Source organism: Mandrillus leucophaeus, unplaced genomic scaffold (assembly GCF_000951045.1).
Source record: "Mandrillus leucophaeus isolate KB7577 unplaced genomic scaffold, Mleu.le_1.0 Scaffold105, whole genome shotgun sequence".
NCBI classification, from domain to species: Eukaryota; Metazoa; Chordata; class Mammalia; order Primates; family Cercopithecidae; genus Mandrillus; species Mandrillus leucophaeus.
The window spans coordinates 2,461,702-2,487,169 of record NW_012098654.1 but is presented as its reverse complement, the minus strand read 5'-3'; the positions used below and the strand labels follow the sequence as shown (position 1 = coordinate 2,487,169).

The window sequence follows — 25,468 nt, the reverse complement described above, 5'->3', positions numbered from 1 at the left end:
TGTCTCATTGTTTCCAGCCTGTGATAGGAATCATCCCTTTATTTCGTGCCTCCACACTGTATGTGCTACCCACTTGTTAGTCACTCAGTAGCCGTCTTGGCTGTCAGATCTACTGTGGTGGTATTGTAGCGCTTGTGTTCAAGTAACACGTATTTTACATAATAATGGCCCCAAAGTGCAAAAGGAGTGATGCCAGCAATTGGGATATGCCAAAGAGAAGTCATAAAGTGCTTCATTTAAGTGAAAAGGTGAAAATTCTCAAGAAGGAAAGGAAAAACCCATGTGCTCAGGAGTGCTACAATTTTAGGCAAGAATGAATCTTCTACCCGTGAAACTGTGATGAGTCCATTTTATAACTGTTCTATGTTATTAGTTACTGCTGTTAATCTCTTACTGTTCTTAATTGATAAATTAAACTTTACCATAGGTATGTACAGTGTGTATAGGAAAAAACATACTGTATACACGGTTCAGAACTCTTCAGTTTCCAGCATCCACCAGGGGTTTGAAACATATCCCCTGGGTAAGAGAGACTACTGTAACTGGAAGATCTTCAACTTCATATGTTAAATAGAACAAAATTTACATATATAACTAAGAAGTAAAAACTTTCCAGCCTATCCCTAAGAAGTTCCATTGTAAGTAATATTAAGGCACTACTACTTTCTCAGTACCTGCTACATGCCAGGCACCACACAAGTAGTTTTTTTGTCACTCAGCAAATACATACCAAACATTTTATACGTTCTAGGCACTGTGTCAAACACGAGGAATATAATAATGAACAAAACAAAGTTCCAGCTCTCTGGGAGCACCCTCTGCATAGGGATAGGTACTATATAAATACATCATTTAGCCCTCAGAGTAAGTTATGAGGAATTCATCTTTCCATTTTCCTAATAAGGAAACAGAGGCAAAGAAAGGTTAAATAACTTGTCTAAGTGAATCTACCTAACTAGTGACCAAGCTGGGATTTGAATCTATGTCTTAATCCGTAGCCCAGGCTTTACTCACTGTAATATACTGCCTTGCCTTAGATTTTTAGCAAGCACATTAATACCAGGTTTTCAAAAGTGAGCATATTTTCTTGATTTGTATCACTAGATTTTGAGTATCTGTTAAAGAGGGGTATAATACCTTGAAGGGAAGGTCAAAGAATCTGTGTAAATATTCACACTTGCCTTGGATTCTATACCTAAATATAGCAACATCAGATTCCAAAGGTTAAACTGCTAAATAAACCTGAGAATGGCTTTTTAGGTAAAGGGAGGAAAAACTAAAGGAAGTAGACCAAAAAAGCTTTTGATTTTGAAAAAATAACATGTTTAAGTGTGAAACTATAAACTGTCTACTCTACTGATAATAAATAAAGTAGCTCCTAACCCTTCATACACACCTGTTGTCCTGCGACTATGCATGAAGAAGTACAATCCTTAAACTGTCAACATGGCTTATTTCTATCTCACCAGACCATAACCCCGGTTGTAAGTAAACAAATACATATTATAGGCAATGAACACTTAAGCGTAATACCTGGATCGAATTTTAAAGAGTGGAGAGAATCCAGTTCACATGAAAACTTAAAAGCACTTTGGAAAAAACCTCACAAAGTATCTAAGAAACTAGAATATAGATGATTCTTTCGTGTCTACTTTCCAAACAGAGCCAGGCAGATGTGTTTCGTGTTTACACACAGTTAGGCTGACAGGCTCGCTCACAGCAGCCATGCGGATTACCTACTGAGGATGTCTGCGCTGAGTCCCAACGCGACCACCTTAACTTTAGTAAGATATTCACTTTCTCACTTGAGCACTGAAAATGAGCATCACTTACATACTCAGCTTGTGGGCACGTGTTCCTTCTCATCTGATCTGGAGATTCAGAGCGTCTGGGCATCTCTTCCTGAAGTAAGTTTAACTGCAAGGGTGAGCTGCTCCTCGAAGTAATGAACGGGTGCCCCTCGCTTTGTGCCTCCCACTTTTCCTCCTCTCTCCTTTGGTTGGTTACTGAAGCAGGTGGGTCCAGGGTTGGAGTCATTGCTGACATCGAGGGTGATATCGCAGAAGAGGCTGTCGCCCCCAGGAATGGACATGGAAAGAACGATGGTGACAACAGAGGGCAGACAGGGGGGTCAGGCAGGAAAACGGTCATAAAAGTATCCAAGTAAGGAGAAGGGAAAGCTGGGTAAGGCTGCAGGTCCTTGGACAATGGCGGCCCATGCAGGCCTTCCGGTACAGTTCCGGGGGCTGCGTATTCTCTTCCGGGACAGGTCGCAGCTGGGAGGGGAAAAGCTGGGACGAGGTAAGGGGCCTGGCTGGGCACCATGGCAGCAGGTGGGAAGGTTGGGCCCAAGGTGTGCGGAGAGGAGGCCGTGGAGGGGCAGCAGGGCTGTGCGTTTTGACGCACTCCCCTGTGGGGACCAGAGCCCGCGTTCGAGCTGCTGGTGTCCGGTGGCTCTGGCAGCTTCTTCCGTTTGTGCTTCCCTTTCCTGCAGCCGGCCAACTGCGTCTGCTTGGAAGTATAATCTCCTGGAAGGATAAAGATAGAGGCAAATTATGGAAAATTAAACCCAAAAAGAAGAAAAGGATGCCACTTACTGGTAGTTATAAGTAGCTGACAATGAATGTGCATTTGCCAATACTACCAGAATGGCAAAAAGTGGCTCTAAAAACATGAACAAAATTCCGGATAAAAACAGTTGCTATCAAATAAACTTATTTCAGCATCTCTCAATCAGTTTCTCACAAAAAAAGTTTCCCAGATCTAGGATCTAAGAAAGAACCTACATAAATTGTTGATGTAAATAGATTGTTTTAGCATCTTTCCATCAGCTTCTTACAAGTGAAACTCCTATTGTTTACTCCTTATCTCCTAGTCCTTAGATATAGTTTGTAACATCTACATAGATTAATGGCATTTATTTTTAAAAACTTATGTACCTTGAAAATATGAATATTTAGCTTTGCTTCTGCTTTCTTGCTGAAGATAGGAGCTGTAGGGGGATGACAGGATCTTTTCTCGGAATTTATCAACATAATTCTGTTCTTCCTTCTGGGTGTGGGCTGACAGAACAGCCGCTGTGAGCCCCACATGTTTAAATTCTTCTGAGGTCAAAGGGGCTGGCTGCATGTTCAGAGTCCAGGGCTCACAGACGAGGGTGGCATCCCTGGCTGAGGTGGAAGAAGACATACTTAATTTTAATTCCTATCAATTACTTGTATTTATTTATTTTACTTTGTTAACTGCCTTTCAATACATTTTTACAAACATTAATTGCTGGAATACAAAAAATCATTAGTCTAGCATAAAAATTCTTGATTTTCTGTATATTCTTTGCACAAATACACATCTTACAGTTGTAATAATCAATATGTACACATTTATTTAAATCTTGCTTTTATTGTAAACACTTTTCTCCCTGAATTCTTCAAAATTTCTTTTTATCTTTATCTTTTAAATAGGCAATCCTGTGGTTCAAAAATCAGCAAGTATTAATAAAGACATGTAGTAGTACATTCTCCTCACCCCTGTCCATGCTCTGTCTAGTTCTCATTTGTTTCCCCTGCAGAAGACCATTCCGCTGGAGTGCAGTGGCGCCATCTTGCCTCACTGCAACCTCTGCCTCCCAGGTTCAAGTGATTCTGCCTCAGACTCCTGAGTAGCTGGGACTACAGGTGTGCGCCACATCACACCTGGTTAAGTTTTGTTTTTATTTTATCTTATTTTATTTTATTTGAGATGGAGTTTTGCTCTTGTTGCCCAGGCCAGAATGCAATGGCACAATCTCGGCTCACTGCAACCTCTGCTTCTTGAGTTCAAGCGATTCTCCTGCTTCAGCCTCCCAAGTAGCTGGGATTACAGGCATGTGCCACCACGTCCGGCTAATTTTATATTTTTAGTAGAGACGGGGTTTCACCATGTTGGCCAGGCTGGTCTCGAACTCTTGACTTCAGGTGATCCACCTGCCTCGGCCTCTCAAAGTGCTGGGATTACAGGCATGAGCCACTACACCTGGCCCTTTCAATTTATTATGTATGAATAAGCATGAATATAGATTATCTTCCTCCGTGACCCCATCTTTACCCAAAGGCACATATGTACATTAGCCATCAACGCACCTTTTTCACTTTACCATATCCCTTGGAGAACTTTATCAATGGCTGAACAGTTGTCTCATACTTTTACACTGCTGCGGAGTTCCATTTTATATGCATAGCACAGTTTACTAAAGTGAACATCTATGGATGGATTTTGGGTTGCCTCTTTTTATCTGTTTATCTATTTATTATTGATATATAATAGTTGTACATTAAAATTTATTTTATTGATACAGAATAGTGATATGTATTTTTGGGTTGCTTGTAAAAAATTACTTCTATGAACAAAAGATTTTGTGGTGGACATTGTCGAGGGCTCCCCCAACATCCATTCCGGCTTGCCCCTGTGGTGCAGTATCCAGGTGGTTTCGGTGGGTGTGGCCCCACTCTGCATCCAGAAGTGGCCTGTGACTAAATCAACACCACAGGGGGCTTTGCTTCTGGCCAAGTTGGAATAACAGGGACCAAACTTACCCTCCTGTTTGAGATGAAAAAAAAAAAAAGGCCTAAATATACAAAACAATAGGTTTCAGACACTGAAGGGAAGTGACCCTGGAGGATAAGAAACAAGGGAGGTGAGCCCGAGGACTGCCCCAGCGTGCAGCCTAGAGGACTTCCAAGGATTCACCAGGGCATTCATGGGAGGAAAACACCACGAGAGGATTAGCAGGAACAAGAGCTGAAACTCACACAAGCTGCAGAACAGCAGCGGTTCCGCAGCGGTTCCCATCCGCCAGACTAGAGACTCTCCTAACTCCTGAGGCATCACGAGGAGCACTCAGGAAGGTCTCGCCTTGGTAGCAGAGGAAAAACAGGCCTCGACTACACACTATTGGTCCTGCCTAGCAAATTTAAAAAGCAAAGCCTGAAAGGATCAATCTGTTTCCAGGTAACTTCACTGGGACCCAGAATAAAGATCAAGAATATTTACAGGAATACAAATATATTTGGTACCCATTCACAATATCTGGCATCCAATTAAAAAGAATCACCAGGCATGCAAAGCAGCAGGAAAATACAACCCTGTAATAAGGAAAAAAGGCACTGAGAAACTGAGTCTACAATTTATACAGACAAAAGACCTAACAGTCAAAGCAATCTTGAAAAAGAATAAAGCTGAAGGATTTAAACTACCTGATTTCAAGACTTACTGTACAGCTACATGAACCAAGACCCCTCTCTACTGGTATAAGGGGTTTATCAATTTTGTTCATCTTTTCAAAGAACCAACTTTTAGCTTTAATTTTCTCTACTGTCTGTTTTCTATTTTGTCGATTTTTGCTTTTGTCTTTTATTATTTCCTTCATTCTATCTTGGACTTACATCACTCTTCTTTTGCTAACTTTTTAAACTGTAACTTTAGATCACTGATTTGAGACATTTCTTCTCTAACAGCATTTTTAAAGCTATCGATCTTACAAGCCCCGTTTTTAGCTGCATCTCATACATTTTAGTATGCTATACTTTCAGTATCATTGATTTGGAAATATTTTCTAATTCTCTTTATGATTTCATTTTTGAATCACAGATTTACAAATGTGTTGTTCGATTTATAAACTTTTGGGTTGCGACACCTTATTACTTATTTTTAATTTAATTCACTAGCCAGAGAACACAGTTTACATACCATCAATCCTTTTAAATCTGAGACATAGTACAGTCCGACATGTCGTATTTCTCAGTGAACATACTGTGTGTACTTGAAAAGGCTGTGGATTATGCAGTCACTGGGCCTCACATTCTCTAAGTATCAATTAGATCAAGGTGGTTGATAGTGTTGTATAGATCATATGTTTCTTATTTTTTCTGTATGTTTTTATCAATTACAGAGAGGAAGTGTACAATTTTCCAAATATAATTATGGAAAATCTATTTGCATATTTTTGCTTCATAGCTTTCAAAGCTCTGTTATTAGTGAATATACATTTATGACTGCTATGTCTTTCCTGAGGAATTGACCGCCTTGTCATTATGAAATGATGTCCTGGAATCTATTTTACATGTATTAATAAGTCACTGCAGCCTTCTGATGTTTACTGTTTCACTTGTGCATCTTTTTCCATTCATTTACTTTCAATCCATTTGTGAATTTCATTTGTACTTTGTAGAGAGCATGTAGTTAGGTCTTGAGTTTTTAAAATCTGTTTTGAGAATTTTTGCCTTTTATGTATTTACTTATTTTTAGAGACAGGATCTTGCTCTGTCACTCAGGCTGGAGTACAGTAATGTGATCAGAGTTCACTGTAGCAATGAACCCAAGACGGGCTCAAGCTGGGCTCAACTGATCCTCCTGCCTCAGCCTCCCAAGTAGCTGGGATTACAGGTGTGGGTCACCACACCTGGCTAGTTTAAAAATTTTTTGTAGAGATGGGGTTTCACTGTATTGCCCAGGCTGGTCTCAAACTCCTGGCCTCAAACAATCTTACCTGCTCGGCCTCGTGAGTCCCTGGGATTACAGGTGTGAACCACTATTCTTGGCCCAATTTTTGCCTTTTAATTGAAGTGTTGAATCAATTTTATGTCATCATTGACATAGCTGGATACAGAGTTATTATCTTATTATTTGGTTTGTTCTGTTTCTTTTTTGTTAATCTTTTCCTCCTTTCCTGCTCTTCTTTTGGATTGAGTATACTTTAAAATTTCATTTTATTGATTGGCTTAGCCATTGTATCTCATATCCCATCTTTTAAAAAATTATTTTAGGGCTGGGCGCTGTGGCTCACGCCTGTAATCTCAACACTTTGGGAGGCTGAGGTGGGCAGATCACCTGAGGTCAGGAGTTCAAGACCAGCCTGGCCAACATGGTGAAACCCTGTCTCTACTAAAAATACAAAAATTAACTGGGTGTGGTGGCAGGCATCTGTAATCCCAGCTATTCGCGAGGCTGAGGCAGGAGAATCACTTGAATCCAGGAGGCGGAGGCTGCAGTGAGCCGAGATCATGCCATTGCATTCCAGCCTGGGCAACAGAGTGAGACTCGTTCTCACAAATAAAATAAAATAAAATAAAAATTAATTTTTTGTAGACAGAGTCTCACTATGTTGCCCAAGCTGGTCTCAAACTCCTGCATTTAAGCAATCTTCCTGTCTTGGCCTCCCAAAATGCTGGGGTTACAGGCATGAGCCTCTGTGCCTGGCCTACATTCCATCTTAATTAGACCCTGCTTTAGGTTCAAAATATCTGTAATGGCAACGACTCCTAGAGACTAATGGTCAATACTTGATTCCCTACTCTACTACTCATGGGCTGTGTGATATTGGGCAAGTTAAGTTACTTCGCCTATTTGTGGCTTCATTGTCCACATATGAAATGAAGATATTAACTTGCAAGGAAATGCACTTGTGACCATGGTCCTCAGACACGACTCATTTAAGTCAGGATGCAAACTGAGGGAATGAACATGAACTTTTCAGAAAGCAAAAGACATAGAGATATGTTTTAAGGAACATCTGGGCTCTGATTCCGCTTTTTCTCCATGGAATAAAGATGTGGCCCTGTAAATGTTGAGGATGATTCAAGATCAGGAGAAACTAATACCAGTAAAAATTTCCTGAGCATATGGATTTTAGTATAAATTCATTAAAAATGGTAATATAAGAGCAGAGTATAGAAAGCAGAGTGGCAGAATTAAAAAAAGAGCTTTTCATATTGGGTGATACCCTCCCTTCCTGCATGGGCTGTATTATGAACAGCTACATGCCCATACAGGAATACAAAATATTAAAAGCCACACTAAAAAATGTGCATATGCTCCTCTGTGGAAGGGCTAGCTCAGTTCCAGTGAAACTCTACTTTTGACTAATTAGAAACGTAATGCTCTCTGGTCTTTCCCCACCAATCCACAGATCTCCTGTCAGTACCATGCTCTCCATCTCACAGGTTGTTGGAAAGATTTAATGAGATCATCCCAATGAAGAACTAAGAGCAGAGAGTGGCACAAAGAAATGGCTCGACACATGTTAGCTGATAGGCCACTGAAGACTAGCAAAGATAAAGCACAGATCATGTGAAAACCCAATTTAACATATTTGTCACCATTCTTTCATCTACCCAAATTGTTATTAGTGATGAAAATGTCAAAAGGACAGGTGGCAATAAGGAGGAATAAAAAGAAGACAGTAGAATAATTACCAAGTAATTATGGTGTTAAATGAAGACTTTTAAAGAACTCTATTCATTGCTATCACACCAATACAAAAATCTGAACGCATGTGTGACTGAGCTCATCACAACTTACAGGATGGTGAAATGCAGGTGAAAGGAACACATTCTTTAAAAGTCAGCAAGGAAGTAACCTCACACAGTCCCATCTATAATTGCATTAACAATGGCTAACAGTAATTGAGGGCTTACTAATACCTACCTACTAGGTACTGTATTAAGTGCTTTTTATGTGTCAACTGATTTCACTGACAAATAACGTAACTGAGAAATACTGTCCAAAATATGTAACCAACACAAACGTGATGATGTTTCCAGAAATACTTTAACTGAACTAAAGAAAGGAAAAAATATGTGTAGTTTAGAAGTTATAACTGAGCAAATGGCATTCATGACTTTCGTTTTCTCATCACAATGTAGTTAATATTGAGTATATTTTCAAAGTAAGAGGCGAGTGTGGTACCTGTCTCTGGTGGGACGTGGACAATGGTGCTGCTGTAACCGCACTGGCTTATGCCCGACCCCAAGCTCAGCACCGCCGTGGACAGGATCTGTGGAGCTCCTCCTCCTGCGTCTATGGACGGTCCATTTGTTGGCATTTCTGATTTAGGTATGGTTGAGATTTGCAAACCAGCTGGTGGTGTAAGAGAAACTGACAGTGAAAAGAAAAATTCCCAACAAGAAATTTATGTAAAAGACCCAGTTTACAGAAGTTTGTAACCAAGAAATTAAACCTTACTGGCCATAAAGAGGTAATATGAAATCAGAATTTTATGCGTTCAACAAAATAAATATAAGACATTAAAGAGAAACATGAAGGATGTATTTATAGTTCTTTGACTTTAACTCCGAGGGGCATTCTTGTTACCTTGTAAGGCTTGGATATCATCTGCCTTGTGGTTCTGTTTGTCTTCTTCTGAGGAGGAGGAAGTTGTATTTGTACAGGAGATACACTTTCTTTTCAAAGCTGGAATGTTGTAGCTCTTCAGGTATCTGTAACAACATAATTAGGCCCCATATTCTTAGCTGGTTCCCTAACTGTGCCATTTCCCACCTCTTTGCTTTTCTCATGCCACTTCTGTTTGGAATACTTCGTACTTTCTTCTTTGATAAAGTCTTCCCTGACCATCCCAGCCTCAATCACTGGATTGTAACATTTCTTTTACTGTGGTTTTGAATTAACCTTCAAATCTTATGTCACAGCTGTCCAATCTTTTGGCTTCCCTGGGCCACGCATAAAATACACTAATACTAATCATAACTGATGAGCTAAAAAAAAAAATCACAAAAAAATCTCATAATGCTTTAAGAAAGTTTACGAACTTGTGTTGGGCTGCATTCAAAGCCGTCCTGGGACACACGCAGCCTGTGGGCCGCGGGCTGGACAAGCTTGCCTTACACCATTTAATTTTGACAAAAATAGGTCTTGTCTTCTGAACTATACCACAGTTTCTTCAAAGAAGGAATGCATCTTCTAGCTTTTTGTGCCTTCTGTAATGTTCAGCGTGTTAGGCACGCCATCAATATCTACTGATTTATAGTGAAACACCAAGTGAGAGCAGCTATTAAAAATTCTATGAAGTCTCTACAGTGACAGTGTATGCTTTTGGAACAGACTTACATGGTATCCAAACTTGCGGTCTCATACCTGATGACACTGTCGATACAGTTGATCTGTTGATAGGATGGGCTGTGCTCATCGTTCCTCAAATCCTCATAAGGCTCAGTGTACACACTATTATTTTTCAGTGTTTGGTGGAAGGAAGTAAAGGTTTTATATTCACCTGAAACAGAATAAAGGGATGTGCAATTAAAGGTACCCAGCATGTAATTAAGAACATATACTTTCTTACTAAAATTAAACCATGGCACTTTATCATGTATATATCAATAGAATATTATGCAGCTATTAAAAATGAGTGCAGATCTAAAATGCACTAATAGAAAGACATCCACAACACACAATGTGAATAAAATAAGGTACAGAGCACATTACATATAGAATGGCTACAACTGTAGTTAGAAAAATAAGGAATGAAACCAAAATTTCCAGCAAAGATTGTCAAGGAATGAAACCATAGGTTTAAGGTTGATGGGGAACTTTCCAATGTTGAGCTGACACTGCCTGTACAACTGGTCAACCCTGGCAATCACTAAGGGTGGAATGTGGGAAGACCTGTGCGTCTTACGTGATGCTGAGTGAAGTACACAGCATCTCCCACATGGAGCCTGTGTCCAACAGAACTTTCTGTGATGACTGATGGATTATTTGTGCTGACTAGTATGGTAGCCACTAACATACCTCTATTAAGCACTTGGAATATGGCTAGAGCAACTGAGAAACTAAATGTTAATTGTATTACATTTAACTGTATTGAATTTGAATTTAAACTGCCAAATGTGGCAAGTGGCCACCACTGAAGATGTAGGTACAGAGAGAAGAAAAAACCTCCAGGCTTAAGCATTAAAAACTTCCTGTAAAGGACAATGAGCCAATAAAGGAGACTGAAAAAGGGAAGCTGGAAAGATAACAGAAAATCCTGCAAGGTTCGGCCTCACAGCAACCAAGAATGAAAACTTTCTCAAGGAAGGAGTAACTAATTACATCATGTACTACTGAGAAGTTTTGTAGAAGTGTTAGACGCTGGTCATTTTTAGCTGGCTTGGAAGAGGCTTCTCTATTTTCAGAAGGTATTATGGAAAAATGACTGTATTACCTTTCACTCATTAATGATTTTTAACTTTTAATTTTGAAATAATTTTAGACCTGAAAAGTTGCAAAAACAGTACAATAGAGTTCCTATATGCCTGTCATCTCGCTTCCACTAATGTTACCATGGTCTACAACCATAATAAAATGACCCGAACTAGGAAATGAACAGTGGTACCATTCTACTAACTGGAAAACAGATCTTTGGATTTTATCAGTTTACCACTCAATGCTGTTTTTCCGTTCAGGGTCACAACTTTAGTGGGATGGCCTTCGATTTGAGTTTCTCTGATGTTTTCTCATGATTAGATGGAGGTTATGTATTTGGGGAAAGAATGCCACTGAGGTGCAGTGTCCTTCCTCGCGCATCATCCCAAGGTACATGATGTCAATATGTTTTGTTACCTTGTTCATTGGTTAACATGGTGTCTCTCAGGTTTGTTTGTCCTGTGTAAAGTTACTATTTTACAATGTAGTAAACAAATAATATGCTTGGGAGGACTACTTTGCGATCACCCAAGTATTCTGTTTCTTTAAAACTTCTCAAAGTTTAAGTTCCCCATTAACCTTTCACCTGTAGTTTCATTCCTTGATAATCTTTGCCTGAACCATCTGTTTTATTCTTTTTATTTGGCATAGTATACTAACCCGTGTCTATCCATCCCTCTGTATATTAAACGAAAGGGGCATGAGTCCACACTGAAACCATTCGCGCCAATCCAGCATCATGGAGTTCCTTCCCTTCGGCTGTGTGTCGCTTTCCTCTGATAGTGAGGAGTCTGGTTATCGTTATCGATAGCGGCTTCCACAATTTGTTCAACCCTAGTATAAAGTCGCTTTAGAATTGCTACCCCGTACTCTGGTGGAAAACGAATACACCAACTTGAGTACAGTGTTTGTGCACATTCATAATTTTGTATTTAGCCCTAGGAGATCCAGTTGCAGCGCTGTTTTCCAAAGCTACTGAGCTCTATTCTTCCCCACCCCTTCCGTGTGTTTAGTCCTGTCATCTGTAATGCAGTCAGATTCACTAGTCAAAGCCTGCATCTCATCTTGGCTTCTCTTTACATTTTGGGGTGAGATGGAATGCACAAATCTGTGGGTTTTGGCAAATGCACAGAAAGTTGTGTATCCATCACCACAGTAACCAAAAGAACATTTCCATGACTTAAAAATGTCCTTACATTGTCTCCTCTACCCAATCATAGTAAATACTGATCTGCTTTCCAGAGCTAGAGCATTCCAGAAAGAACACTTTTCTGGAATGGAATTGTACAATATGTAACCTTTTGGTTCTGCCTTCTTTCACTTAACAAAATGTATTTAAGATTTATATCTACAATGGTCTGTGAATCAAGTTCATTTCTCTTCACCGTTGAGTAGCATTTCACTGTGTGGATATACATAGCTTATCCATTCTGCTGAATGACATTTGGGTTGTTTCTGTGTTTGGCAAGTAACAGTGTAATAAATATTCACATACAGGTTTTCATGTGAATTTAAGTTTCTATTTCAGTTGGGTAAATCACTAAGAATAGAATTACTAAGTTACATGGTAAGAGTATGTCTAACTTTATGGGAAATGTCAAACTTTCCCAAAGTGGCTGTACAATTTGGCATTACCTCCAGCAACGGGTGAGTGTTTCGGTCACTCTGCATCCTTGCCAACACTTGGTACTGTCAGCTTTTAAAAAAAATTTAGCCATTCTCAAAGATATGTAGTGGTATCTCACATGGTTTAAATTTTTTTGTCTAATGACTTAGGTTCAGCATCTTTTCATATGTTATTTGCTGTTTATATATCTTCTTTGGAAAAATGTTTCTAATTGGGTTGTCTTCTTGAGTTTTGAGTGTTCTTTATGAACGCTGGATATAACTTCATTATTGTATATAAAATTTGCAAATATTTTGTCTTTTCATTCTTATCAGTGTCTTTCAGGTGTGACTGGATGCCTTCAAGGTGGTATGGCCATAGTTATCAGTGTCTTTCAAAAAGGGGAAGTTTCATATTTTGATAAAGCCCAACCTGTCCTTCTTTTCTTTTCTTTTGTTCAGTATGGCTAAAGACTTACTAATTTTATTACCCTTTGATTTAACTTAGTTTCTCTTTTCAATTCCATTGATATCTGGTCTTTATTATTCCTTCTTATTGCTTACTTGAGATACAATTTGTTCTTCTTTCTCTTATTTTTAAGGAGGAAGCTTAGATTACTGAGTCTAGACCATTCTTCTTTTTTCCATATAAACACTCAATGCTGTAAATTTCCCTTTAAGCAGTGTTTTAGGTATATCCCATATATTTTCTGTTGTCTTTTCATTTTGTTCAGTTCAAATTTTTTTGAGATGGAGTCTCGCTCTGTCGCCCAGGCTGGAGTGCAGTGGTGGAATCTTGGCTCACTACAAGCTCCGCCTCCCAGGTTCACACCATTCTCCTGCCTCAGCCTCCTGAGTAGCTGGGACTACAGGCACCCACCACCATGCCTGGCTAATTATTCATATTCATGTTGAACATGAATAATTTTTTTTTGCATTTTTAGTAGAGTTGGGGTTTCACCATGTTAGCCAGGATGGTCTCAATCTCCTGACCTTATGATCCGCCCGCCTCAGCTTCCCAAAGTGCTGAAATTACAGGCGTGAGCCACCACACTGGGCCCAAAATGTTTTTATTTCCCTTGAAACTTCCTCTCTGACCTGTGGATTATTTATAAGTATGAAGTTACTTAATTTCCGAACATTTAGGGATTTTCTAAATACTTCTGTTACTGATTTCGAAGTTTGATCTATTATGGTTAGCGAATAAACAGTATATGATTTCTTTTATAAAAATATTTTAAGGTTTGTAATATGGCCATAATCTGATCTGTTCTGATGAATGTTGCATGAAAAATATGTGTTGTGTTGTTGGGTCAAGTGTTCCATAAATGTCAATTAGGCAGACCCTGCTGATAGTGTTGTTCAGGTCTTCTATAGCATTACTAATTTTCTGTCTACTTCTTTTATCAATTACAGACAGAAATGTGCTGAAGTCTCCAATTATCATTGTGAATTTGTCTATTTCTCCTTACAGTTTTACAGCTTTTACTTCATGTATTTTGGAGCTCTGATATTAGATGCATAAACATGTAAGACTTTTCTATGTTCTTAAGGAATCAACTCCTTTATCTGTTATACAGTCTCTCCTTCTAACTCTGCTAACATTCCTTATTCTGAAGTTTACTTTGTATAATAATAATATAGCTTCCCACTTTCTTTTGATTTGTGTTAGCATGATATATCTTTTCTACTCTTTTGCTCTTAACCTATGTTTATTTTCACAATGGGTTCTTGTAGATAGTATGTAGCTGGATCTTTTCATCCAATCTGACAATTTATTTCTTGTAAATTAGTGTGCTATTATTTATATTGAATATGAATAACTGAATTGAATATGATTCATATTCATATTCAATACATTAGTGATTGTTGATATTGCTGGATTAAAATATACCAGCCACTAGTTATTTTCTATTTGTTCCATTTGCTATTTAAGTGTATTTTTAGAGATGAGGTATGGCTACGTTGCCCAGGCTGTACTCGAACTCCTGGGCTCGAGTGATCCTCTCACCTCAGTCTTCTTAGTAGCTGGCACATGGCACCACTCCCAACTTCAGTTCCATTTGGTTTTGGGCCACCATTTTGGGTTAAGTGTCTTAAATTCCATTTTACCTCCTCTATTAACCTATTATTTATACTTAAAAAATTTTTCAAATTGTTTTCCTGAAGTTTCCAATATATATTCTTAAGTACTTAGTGTCTACCTCCAAATAATACAGTTTAAGGACCTAATAACAGTATATTCCCAATACCTTCCACCCAACCTCTGTAGTATTGTTGTCACAAAGGTTACTTATATACACGCTATAAATCCAGTTTGCTGGTTTTGCTTTAGTCCATTACCTTTATGAGTAATTTTAAAAATTAAAAAATAGAATTTTTAAAATCTTCATTTATTCCATTTCCAGTGCTTTTCACTTCTTTGTGTAGATCCAAGTTTTTGGTCTGGTATCATACTCCTTCTGTCTTAAGAAATTCCTTCATCAAAAATATTTCTCAACATTCACATATGACAACAAATGTTTTTCAATCATTATATGATTGGCATTGTTCTATTTATTTGGTAACTATTCTGAGTAAGGGGTAAAATTCCATCTGGTGTGTTGTCTGTATCCCTTTAAAAATGATTTGTACCTATCTACAGAGTGCCTAGATTTTCTCAAAGCACTATCCACAGAGACATTTCTCTATTTATGTTATAAACACAGTGTATTTCTCTATTTATGTTATAAACACAATATAATCATTGACAAGGGAAAATTTATGTTCATGTTTGCAAAATTACATGGTCAATTGTAAAGCATTAGCAGCATTAGAATTCATCAAGAGATGATACGTGGAGACTTGATAGACAATGCCTGTATTTAGACAGCTTGAAAACTACATATTTTTGGTAAACAAGTCTGTATTTGGTAATATTTTCCTCTAATTTCATTTAAATACATCATCCTGTTTTGTCTTGAAAAAAAAAATTCCTGTAGCACTTCTTATGGAATAAGTGTGCTGGAAATAAATTCCCATATTTGTTTGAGAAAATTCTTTATATCACCTTTATTTTCTTGAAGATTGTTTTCACTAGGTACAGAATTCTGTGCTGACAGTTTTTCTGGTTGAAGATGTTACTCTATTGTCTTTTTAGTGTGCATGGTTTCTGAAGAAATGTCTGTTACAATTCTTATCTTTGTTTCTCTGTACATAATCTTTTTTTCTGACTGCTTTCAAGATTTTCTTTTTTCCATCGGTTTGAATATGATATGCCCAAATGTTTTGTTTTGTTTTTGTTCTGTATTTAACTTACTTGATGGTCTTTGGCTCTGTAGAAAATTCTTGACCGCTATTTCTTCAAATATTTCTTCTGAGATTCCAATTATACCTATGTTGGATAGTTTGAGGCTGTCTCCAAATTCTTAGAATGCTCTATTCTGTTTGCTTCATTCTTCTTTCTCTGTTTCAGCTTGAATAATGATTCTTTTCCAGGCTGTGCTGAATGCTATTAAATGTGTTCCTCATCTCTGGCATTGATGTTACAGATGTTACATTTCCATTTGAGGGTTTCTTTCATGCCCATCTCTACGCTGTGATTACCCACCTGGCCCTGCATGGTGCCCACTTTGTCCACTAGCCTTTAATGCATCATTCATAATTATTTTACGTTCCCTGTCAGATAGTTCCAACTTCTGTGTCCTATCTGAGTCTTGCTCTGATGATGGTTTTGTTTCTTGGGAGGGTTTTTTTTTTTTCTTTTACCTTCTTGCCCATCCATATGCTACATAATTTCTTGTTGAGAACTGTGTAACTTGTGTAGGATACAGAGACTGGGCATGCCTTTCCTTCTTTTAGACCTCTGTTCGAATTAATCTAATTTTTAGGCCAGGTTTAAGTATTGTAATGGATTTACAGCATGTACAACAGTTTTCAAAATTCCTCTAGTTATACCTTTTGACTCAGCTGGTGGCTGGTTTGGTGGGTAATTTTTTTGTTTTTTCTCAATATCTGCTCCACTTTCAGCTTTTGGTCTTTCCTTGTCATTGTGCCTTGGAGAGGGTCTGTCTTCTGCAAGTTACTTGACTCAGGCTGTCGGTGCACTGGAATCCAGCGCTGCATCTTTCTTCTCCCTGCAAATATGTTTCTCTCCTTAAATTTTAGGCCTGCTGGCTGCTCTGTAACCTCAGCACTGAGTTGTCAAGAAAGGTCTTGAACTTGCCTTTCATCCAGATTTTTCTGTTGTAAATTTGGGGTGATGCTGTTTCTGGCTCTCTACATCCCTGAGTAGAAACTGGAAGCAACCTCACTCTGAATCTGTTCAACGGACGAATCATCTTCTCCCACTCAGGCATTCCATCACCCTAGACATGGACACTCACTTTTCCTGGATTTCCTCAATGATATCTCTTGAAGCTGGCCTCTGTACATGTAGCTGAAGGGGCTTTACATATCCCTGTTATTCCTTGCCCTCTCATATTAACTTTTAAAATCTCCCTTCTTATTCTACCTCAAAGCATTATTTGCTCTTATATTGTAAGAAAGGTAAACATATAAATTTTAAACCTGAAGTTCCCATAAAGCATGTAAACAATGATCATGCTTAACTAAGCATTTTCCTTTTCATTGGTATATATCTCTAGTCAATTTCTAACATTTAAATTATAACATTTTTAAGTTGGATCCTCATGTGTCTCAAGTAAAGAGTATTAAGATTTCTTAGCTCTTTAAACTTGTTGGTCTCCAAATGTTAATAAAATCAAGATCTCCCAGAAACATTGGTTCTCCAAAGCTGTACCAAATGGCAAGAGATCTTCCTTCTTCTCCAAAGTCACATTCTGTGTGTGCTATTAGAGCCAAATATAAGAATCTAAGGAGTGAGAACATTTCAGTTTCTAAAGTAGCTGTGTAAGCACATGGAGTTACCCGCAGCTTCAATTTTATAAAAAATCAGTGATGGAATATTGCCGTCTACTTAAAGATACAGCCTTCAAAAAAAAAATAGTACCAATGGTATTACAAGATCCATGGTAGATGATAAGAAACTGAATATTGCAGGAAGTGAGAAAGGAAGTGAAGTGAGAAGGGAAGCTATTCTGAGATGAGGACAGAAGTCAGTATGTGAAATTCTGATACTACCATGAGATCCTAGGCCCAGGCAGCTGTGAGTAGGACTGGCAGGACCAGACAGTGAGAAAAACATTTAGACATTTTAGCTTTAAAACTTCCTAAAAGAAATAGCTCTGCTAGGACATGGAATAATAATCTATATAGTAAAAATTGTATTTAAGATAAATTTTTCTGCAGAGGGGGAATGTGGGGGTTTTGAGGGACAAGAATAAAAAAAGCAGCTGTTATTCCTGTCTTGTGCCCTTACATGTAACAGCAGAAGAAACCAATGGAATGCTCACCTTCCTATCGAGGTGAAAAGAGAAAAATGAAAGAACAGGACTTGCTCTACCTGGGGAGTCCTATAGGCTCTACTGTGGTTTGAATGTGTGTGTCCCCCATGATTCTTATGTTGGAACTTAAAACCCAATGTGAATATGTCAACAGGCACATGTTAACATGAATGGGATCTGCAACCTTTCAGAAGGGCCAGAAGGAACTAGCTAAGTCTCTTCCTGCCTTTCCGTCCCTTGTGCCATGTGAGGACACAGCGTTTGCCCCCACCCAAGGAAGTGATATTCTCTGAGAAGCGGAGACCTGGCCCTCACTAGACACTGAACCTGCCAGTGCCCTGTTCTTGGACCTCCCAGCCTCCAAAACTGTGAGAAATAGGTTTCTGTTCTTTATCCATTATCCAGTCTCAGGTATTTTGTCACAGCAGTACAGACTAAGACGGTTCCCAGTGATGTCACCTATGGGAGCAGCAGTTTGACTTTTTGTGGTATAAATCATGTCAAGTCCTGAAACGTATAGCTGTTATCATTACTGACCTTACAAATTTCACCCCACTGTGTAAAACGTCTACATTTGACAATGATAGAGATTAATAACATTTAGTGACCAAGATCCATCACAACTTCCAAATTATATTAACATTCAGGAAGAAAAATGAAGGCAAAGTTAGCTAAATTTAAATGTCAATCTAATTTGATTTCTATATTATTGAACTTCCCTATGCCATGCAATGCAACTAGGTTAACTTTTCAATATGATGCCAGTTTCACTACTGATCCAGCTCTTTTGGAGTGCTCCTCACCTCATATTTGAGAAAAGTAAATACACGTCAAGAAAAGAGCCAAAGATTTTCATTGAATTCAGGTCACAAAGATTTCTGTTTGAAATGACGAAAGGGATTTTCATTTTAATATACTTTATTATTTAAAATGCATTCTAAAATCTACTCTTTTTGTTTAAAGAGATGCCCATGCAGGGAGGAAAATCTATAATTTGTTGGTATTTTCAGAAAAGTTAAGTCTTCAGTAAAAGTAAACTGCAGCTATTACAAACACATTCTAATACCATTTACTTTCAAAATAGTATTTGCTGTTGCCATTATTATTACTGCTATTACTTTGCTATTTAGGCAAATCAAGAAATATGAAAAGCACCAACACAGGGTCATGACTTTATGCTCATGAATCACATACGTGACATCTATGTAGAGAGTGATAGCCCACAGGAGGAGATCCTTGGGGAGGACTCACCACCATCATTCGCTGACTCACCACCACCATTCAGTTCTGTGCGTGTCCCCGTCACTGGCTTGAATGATGATTTGGTCATTGACTTGATGTAGAGCTGCTGACCCAGATTCTTAATTTTGTTGACACTGGCATAGACCTGCTGCAAGGTCATCTTAGGGAAAGGAAAGATAAAATATGTTTCAAAAATTACAAAAATGTCCACTAAAGATACATAAACAAAATACACTTAGCTTCTGTTTCTCTGAAGACATAATGACTAAAGCACAGTAATCGCTTTAATTCAGTTTCCTGCACCATGCCACAGGATACTGGTACCAACAAATTCGAAATAAATCGTTCAAAATATGCTAATTTTTAGAACGCATACAATTAATTCAAATATCACATTCCAAAAGTGATATCTTCTTTTTACAGACATTTTTCCCAAAGCAAAATGGATGAAAATGTCTGTTATCAGATGAGGTCTTCGAGTCAGGAATACATACTACGATGTCACCACGTGCAGAACTGAGGTAGTACAGAAAACACAACGACTGTATAAGGATGTGACATAAGCCCATGTACCTGCTCTGCCTTTGTCTCCTCCACGCAGTGCCCGCTGGCCTCACTGGAGGAGGCGATGCTGACAAGCTGCTCCTGTGACCCGCTGCTCCCCAGGCTCCCATAGCCGCTGGACACACTCACGTGAACTGGCTAGAAGGACAGAGAGGAACAAGTCCAGAATTGCTGGGTGTCTAAATGCAGCCACCTCAGAGCTCATCTAGAATCATCTAAAAATTAAGATGACAATTCCTGAAATCCCCAATTAGGTGTGTGCAGGTTGGTACTTTTAACGCTGACACGAAAGGCACTCCTCTGTCATTTCGGTAATTCTCAAGGGCAAGGTCTTATGTTCTAGTCTAGGTAGGTACTTCCAGGAAAACACATTGTTAAAAAGCCATAGTATAATTAATTTTTTAAAACCTGAAAATAAATTCTAGTTCTCTGTGTCCAGTTTAGAATAGAGAGAACAAACTAAATATATGTTGTACTTTTTCCAAGAATGTGGCAGGTATTTCATGCACCCTAGAGATTTTATGGGAGACATTCTGAAAACCACTGAGGACAGTTACTCTAAGTGACGCCATCAGTTCTATTTCCCACTTATTCACTGAATCTCTTATAGAAAACACCTTTGGTATTTCTTCTCAACACACGCATTTCCCCACTTTTACCTTACAATAGTTAAGAGAAACTGAGACCTACCATCCCTCTCCTCCCATCTTTAAAACTGAAATTATTTAAAAAATCCTGAAGCCAAAACCCAAAGGCTGAGCACACTGGTGCCTCTGCAGTGTAAGAATTCTCTCAGTCACTTGGCTTGCTGTCTTACAATGGGTTCTTACAAAAATATTCTGTGTAACACAGAAAAAGGAACAAAGAATAAAATTTAATTTAAAAATGAAAAGAGAAAGACAAAAATTTCTGGAATGCAGAGGGCAAAGATTTGTCTCCCTTTACAGTTTATTTTTGTAAAGTGACTTTACTGAGCATTAAAACAAAACACAAATCGGGAATTTTGCATTTTTAAAAATCTCACCTTACCTGTAAGAGAAGTTTGTAAATTTGTTCTTGTAATTCTGTTACGTCTTTGTCATTATTGTTCGTCTTTTTAATTTTGGTAGCAAAAACATCCTCATTTAGTGGGCTCCTAGAAAATTCCCAGTGAGAGACTGAGTCAAACAATTTAAATGTGAAGTCGAAAGTGATTTTTAATAGACTATTCCAAGATAGATCTATGCTTTTACAAAACAATTCTTTGACTCCTAAAAGAAAATATGAGGCTAGAATTCTACCCATGGAGGTACAGAAACTAATAAGAGACAAATGAGACATTAACAGTCCCCTTAAGTTTCTCTAAAGTACTCATCTTTCTGTAATGGTTTCAGTGCTATATATGTACAAATCTAAAATTAGTGACAAGTAACCTCCTTAGCTACTACAATATCTTTCGCAAATAACTGGTTTCAAAATTTGACAGTAACTGAGTAACTGATTATAAGAATTTTAAAGGCCCCAAGTTTGCCAAACAACATTTAACGTTTAATGCACCTAACACTTAAGTTATCTAATTAAGACGGTTCTGCAACCCACCCTAGTGGTGAAAATGTTGCTATTACAATACCTTCAGTCTGTCTCACACTCCAATTTTAGAGCATCTATGACCCGAATACAGTGAATGGCACCCATGCCAACAGACAGGATCACAAAGAAGGGAAGGAACTGATGTCTAGTTGGGACCTTCTATGTGACAGGCACTGTACTAGTTTTTTTTTTTGAGACAGAGTCTTGCTCTGTCACCCAGGCTGGAGTGCAGTGGCATAATTTCAGCTCACTGCAATCTTTGCCTCCCAGGTTCAGGCGATCCTCCTGCCTCAGCCTCCCGAGTAGCTGGGATTACAGGCACGTGCCACCATATCCGGCTAATTTTTGTATTTTTAGGAGAGACAGGATTTCGCCATGTTGGCCAGGCTGGTCTGGAACTCCTGACCTCAAGTGATCCATCCGCCTTGGCCTCCCAACACCGCACCCGGCCTGTACTAGTTTTTATAACACACAAGAATACCTAACATTTTGAAAACCCTTATTTTCAAGTGCTTTACAAGTATTTTCTCCTTCACCTGATTAAATTACATTGTCCAGGTGGCCTGGCAGGTAAAGGGGGAAGCAGGTGTTCACGAAGGGACCAGAGTCTGGGCTCCAGAGCCCACACTGTGTGCCACCACACTGTACTGCCTGTGGGTACCTTGGTAAAGCAAGTCCCATTCGTGAGGCACACTGAATCAGCTGCCATCAGCTCATGGAGTCCTCACAACAACCCCGGAAAGTAGGAATTATCCCCAATATGCAAAGTCAGGGGATGAGGTAGTCTGAGGAATTGGCCCAAGTTCACATAACGGAGAAGCAGCACTTAGGATTTGAATCTGCCTATGTCTGACCCCCAAGCCTGGGCTGTCCTTTTTCATTATGCCAGCCTGCCGTTTCTCAACTGATATATGCAGCTCAGTTACCTAAAAACTGAAACAGTTTCCCAAAGGCAGAAATTATCAAGAACATCATAGGATGCTGACAGTGTCATAAAAGCAGTCAGGAATATCGCCACGTGTAGGGACTATTCACTCACCCTGCACATTCTCATCACAGTGGAACAGCTGCACCAATCGCCTTTCTCTCCCTTAGCATCTAGACTGTATCTAGATCAATATCTATCTGCATGCTGTCAAGTACACCATATGTCTGTGGCAAGCAGTAACTGAATATATAACCTTATTTCACAATCTGACACACTATACGTTTTATGTAGCTGTCTCTCCCTATAACCCACTGCCAGGTAAGCACCACGGGGTGAGGTATTTTGCCTATTTTGTTCACTCCTGGATCTTCAGTACCTAGAACAGTGTCTGGTCCATAGCAGGCACCCACTACATATTTGTTAAAGGAACAAATACATGATTGATCTGGGAATAAAAGTACACTTGGTTCCTAATATAAACACATTGTGAGCTTGAAAACCTTTCAGAGGTATTTGGAATTTATTTTTTGAGTGAAATGGAAATAGAACAGATTGCTTTATGAGATTTACATATTCCTAGTTGTGAAAATTTCTGCAAAACTAAATTGTGTATATATACATATTTTAAGAGACAGGGTCTTGCTCTATTGCCCAGCCTAGAGTGCACTGGTGCAATTCTGGCTCACTACTGCCTTGAACACCTGGACTCAAGCAATCCTCTTGCCTCAGCCTCCTAAGTAGCTGGGAGGACTACAGGCACGTACCACTATGCTCAGCTAATTTTTATTTTTACATTTTTTGTAGAGATGGGGTCTTGCTATGTTGCCCAGGCCAGTCTTGAACTCCTGGCCTCAAGTGATCCTCCTGCCTCAGCCTCTCAAATGCTGGGATTACAAGAATGACACATTAAAGTGTATTTTAAATCAGTAATTATGTAATGCAAAACTGATTAATCTGCAGGCAATAAGGAGACAGCCTTCACGAAACAGCAACAAAAATGCCATGAAGTATTATGTTGCTGTGTATGTGAAGTGAAGTAGGAGTAAGAGAGAAAACTTGGCTGCAGTCTCCACTTTCACTCCTCCCCAAGTGATCCCTGGGAAGGTTACTCTAGTTCACACAGTATGGATTTTACCTGTAAAATGAGAGCTGAGGACACCTGACCTGCCTGCATGCAGTGCTGCTGGGAAGGACTGAGAGAGATGCGCAGGGTCCCTTGCTAAACAGTCTGGCAAACCCCTTCCCATTTCAACTGTCACACTTACCAAACTCTAGTTATATATGACAGTGCCATTTTTATTTACTGTCTCTCCCATTACAGTGTGGGTTTCCTGATGGTAAAGAGAACGTTTTGATTACCATCACATTCTCAAGGCCTGGTACACTGTCTACACAGAGCTTTATACTTTATAAATATAATGAATAATTATTATTTTATGAGCAAGATGAATACCTACTAGACCTTAAATCCTTTCCCTCACATAATCTATGTTGTTAAGATGTAAATACTGGTGTAATTTTTAAAAATACTGAAAACATTCTGAATATTCACTATATGTTGGGTAATTTCACATATATTTCATCAAAGAACTGAAAAGAGAGCTTCAGAAATCTAGGCTGTATCTTTAACTCTGACTGGGGCCGGGGAACACAGACCATCAACGAGCCCCAGATGGAAGCCTCATGAAGGCATCTTACTGGCTGTGGTTTCCTACATTCATGCCAAGCAACCATCGGATTTCATGTTCATTTCCCAATAGGTTTCCGTACTTGGGGCGGGGAGGTTTGGAGAAGGGACAAAGTCCTTTCTGAGAAATACAAATGGTTTTACTTGGCAGCTGTATTTCTTAATAATCAAATTTGTTTTCTAGCACAAATCAGTCTCATGAGTTAGGGCGGCCAGGAGCTCATTTCTTCCATTAAGTTCTAGACGTGCTCTGCAGAGAGGCCAAACCCTGGAGTAGAAAGAGGTAAGAGCAACCTTGAGACCTCTTCTCACCATGGCTCTGCACATCATCTCTACTGTAATATTAACAGGTGATTCAAATACGTCTTACTGGTTCTCAGTTTCATGTTCATGTAGACAATGCTGTACAACAAGATACCAAAAAACATAACTTCTCGATCTTAGCATGATATTGGAGTCAAGAAAAATTTCCATGCTTAAAAAAATAGACATCAAAGGGAAACCTCGAGCCAGGTCAAAAGGCCTAGAGTTCAATTAAAAATGGACCAAAGCGTTGGGCATGATGGCTCACACCTGTAAGCCCAGCACTTTGGGAGGCCAAGGCGGGCGGATCATTTGAGGTCAGGAGTTCAAGAGCAGCCTGGCCAACATGGTGAAACCCAGTCTCTATTAAAAATACAAAAAATGAGCCGGGTGTACGCCTGTAATCCTAGCTACTGGAGAGGCTGAGGCAGCAGAATCGTTTGAACCTAGGAGGCGGAAGTTGCAGTGAGCTGCGATCACGCCACTGTACTCCAGCCTGGGTGAGAGAGTGAGACCCTATCTCATTTAAAAAAAAAAAAAAAGGACCGAAGATTCAAGGGCCTAGGGGTACTGTAGCCTGCAAGAAGTAGTGGGCCGGGTTGGTCTCATTCTATTCCACATGATGCTGTTACGTGGACATGCAACAGCAAGCAAACAAGCTGGTGTCAGCTGTGCTGCCAGGAAAAGAAATATTAAAAAATGGACACAGGCCAAGCGCAGTGCCTCACGCCTTCAAAATCCCAGCACTTTGGGAGGCAGGAGGATGCTTGAGCGCAGGAGTTTGCGACCAGCCTGGACAACATGGCAAAACCCCATCTCTACAAAAAATACAAGAATTAGCTGAATGTGTTGACAAGCACCTGTGGGCCCAGCTACTTGGGAGGCTGAAGTGGGAGGATCACCTGAGTCAGGGGAGGTTGAGGCTGCAGTGAGCTGTGCCTGCATCACTGCATTCCAGCCTGGGCAACAGAGGGAGAACTTGTCTCAAAAAAAAAAAAAAAGACACGACTAAGTGGAATTTGATGGCAGAAGGCTGCTATAAGAAGTTTTACATGCTCACTAAAGAGATATTTAAAATAGAGAGAAAAAAAGAAAAAAGAAAAAAACACCTGTAGGTCCTAGTACCTACACATAACCAAAATTCATATTTTATTTCCTTTCAATCCTCTTTTCCTTATTTGATGGTATGTTTATGTTTTAAACATAATTATAACTATAGGTGTAATTTTG

General features: G+C 39.1%; 1 protein-coding gene across 4 annotated transcripts in view; it reads right to left on the bottom strand.

The window, feature by feature from the left end:
* The window catches only part of PER3 (period circadian clock 3), a 59,063-nt gene that overhangs the window by 14,080 nt on the left and 19,515 nt on the right, over positions 1 to 25,468 (bottom strand). For 2 of the 4 annotated variants that reach the window (XM_011981380.1, XM_011981387.1), the window contains exons 10-17: positions 20,781 to 20,886; positions 19,761 to 19,889; positions 19,197 to 19,347; positions 9,907 to 10,042; positions 9,127 to 9,251; positions 8,722 to 8,892; positions 2,940 to 3,170; positions 1,834 to 2,528 (exon numbers count right to left, since the gene is read on the bottom strand). In XM_011981380.1, the coding sequence (XP_011836770.1) occupies positions 1,834 to 2,528; positions 2,940 to 3,170; positions 8,722 to 8,892; positions 9,127 to 9,251; positions 9,907 to 10,042; positions 19,197 to 19,347; positions 19,761 to 19,889; positions 20,781 to 20,886 (1,744 nt within the window). The remainder of the gene's footprint in view (positions 1 to 1,833; positions 2,529 to 2,939; positions 3,171 to 8,721; positions 8,893 to 9,126; positions 9,252 to 9,906; positions 10,043 to 19,196; positions 19,348 to 19,760; positions 19,890 to 20,780; positions 20,887 to 25,468) is intronic. The other 2 variants (XM_011981394.1, XM_011981400.1) reach the window with 1 other exon arrangement.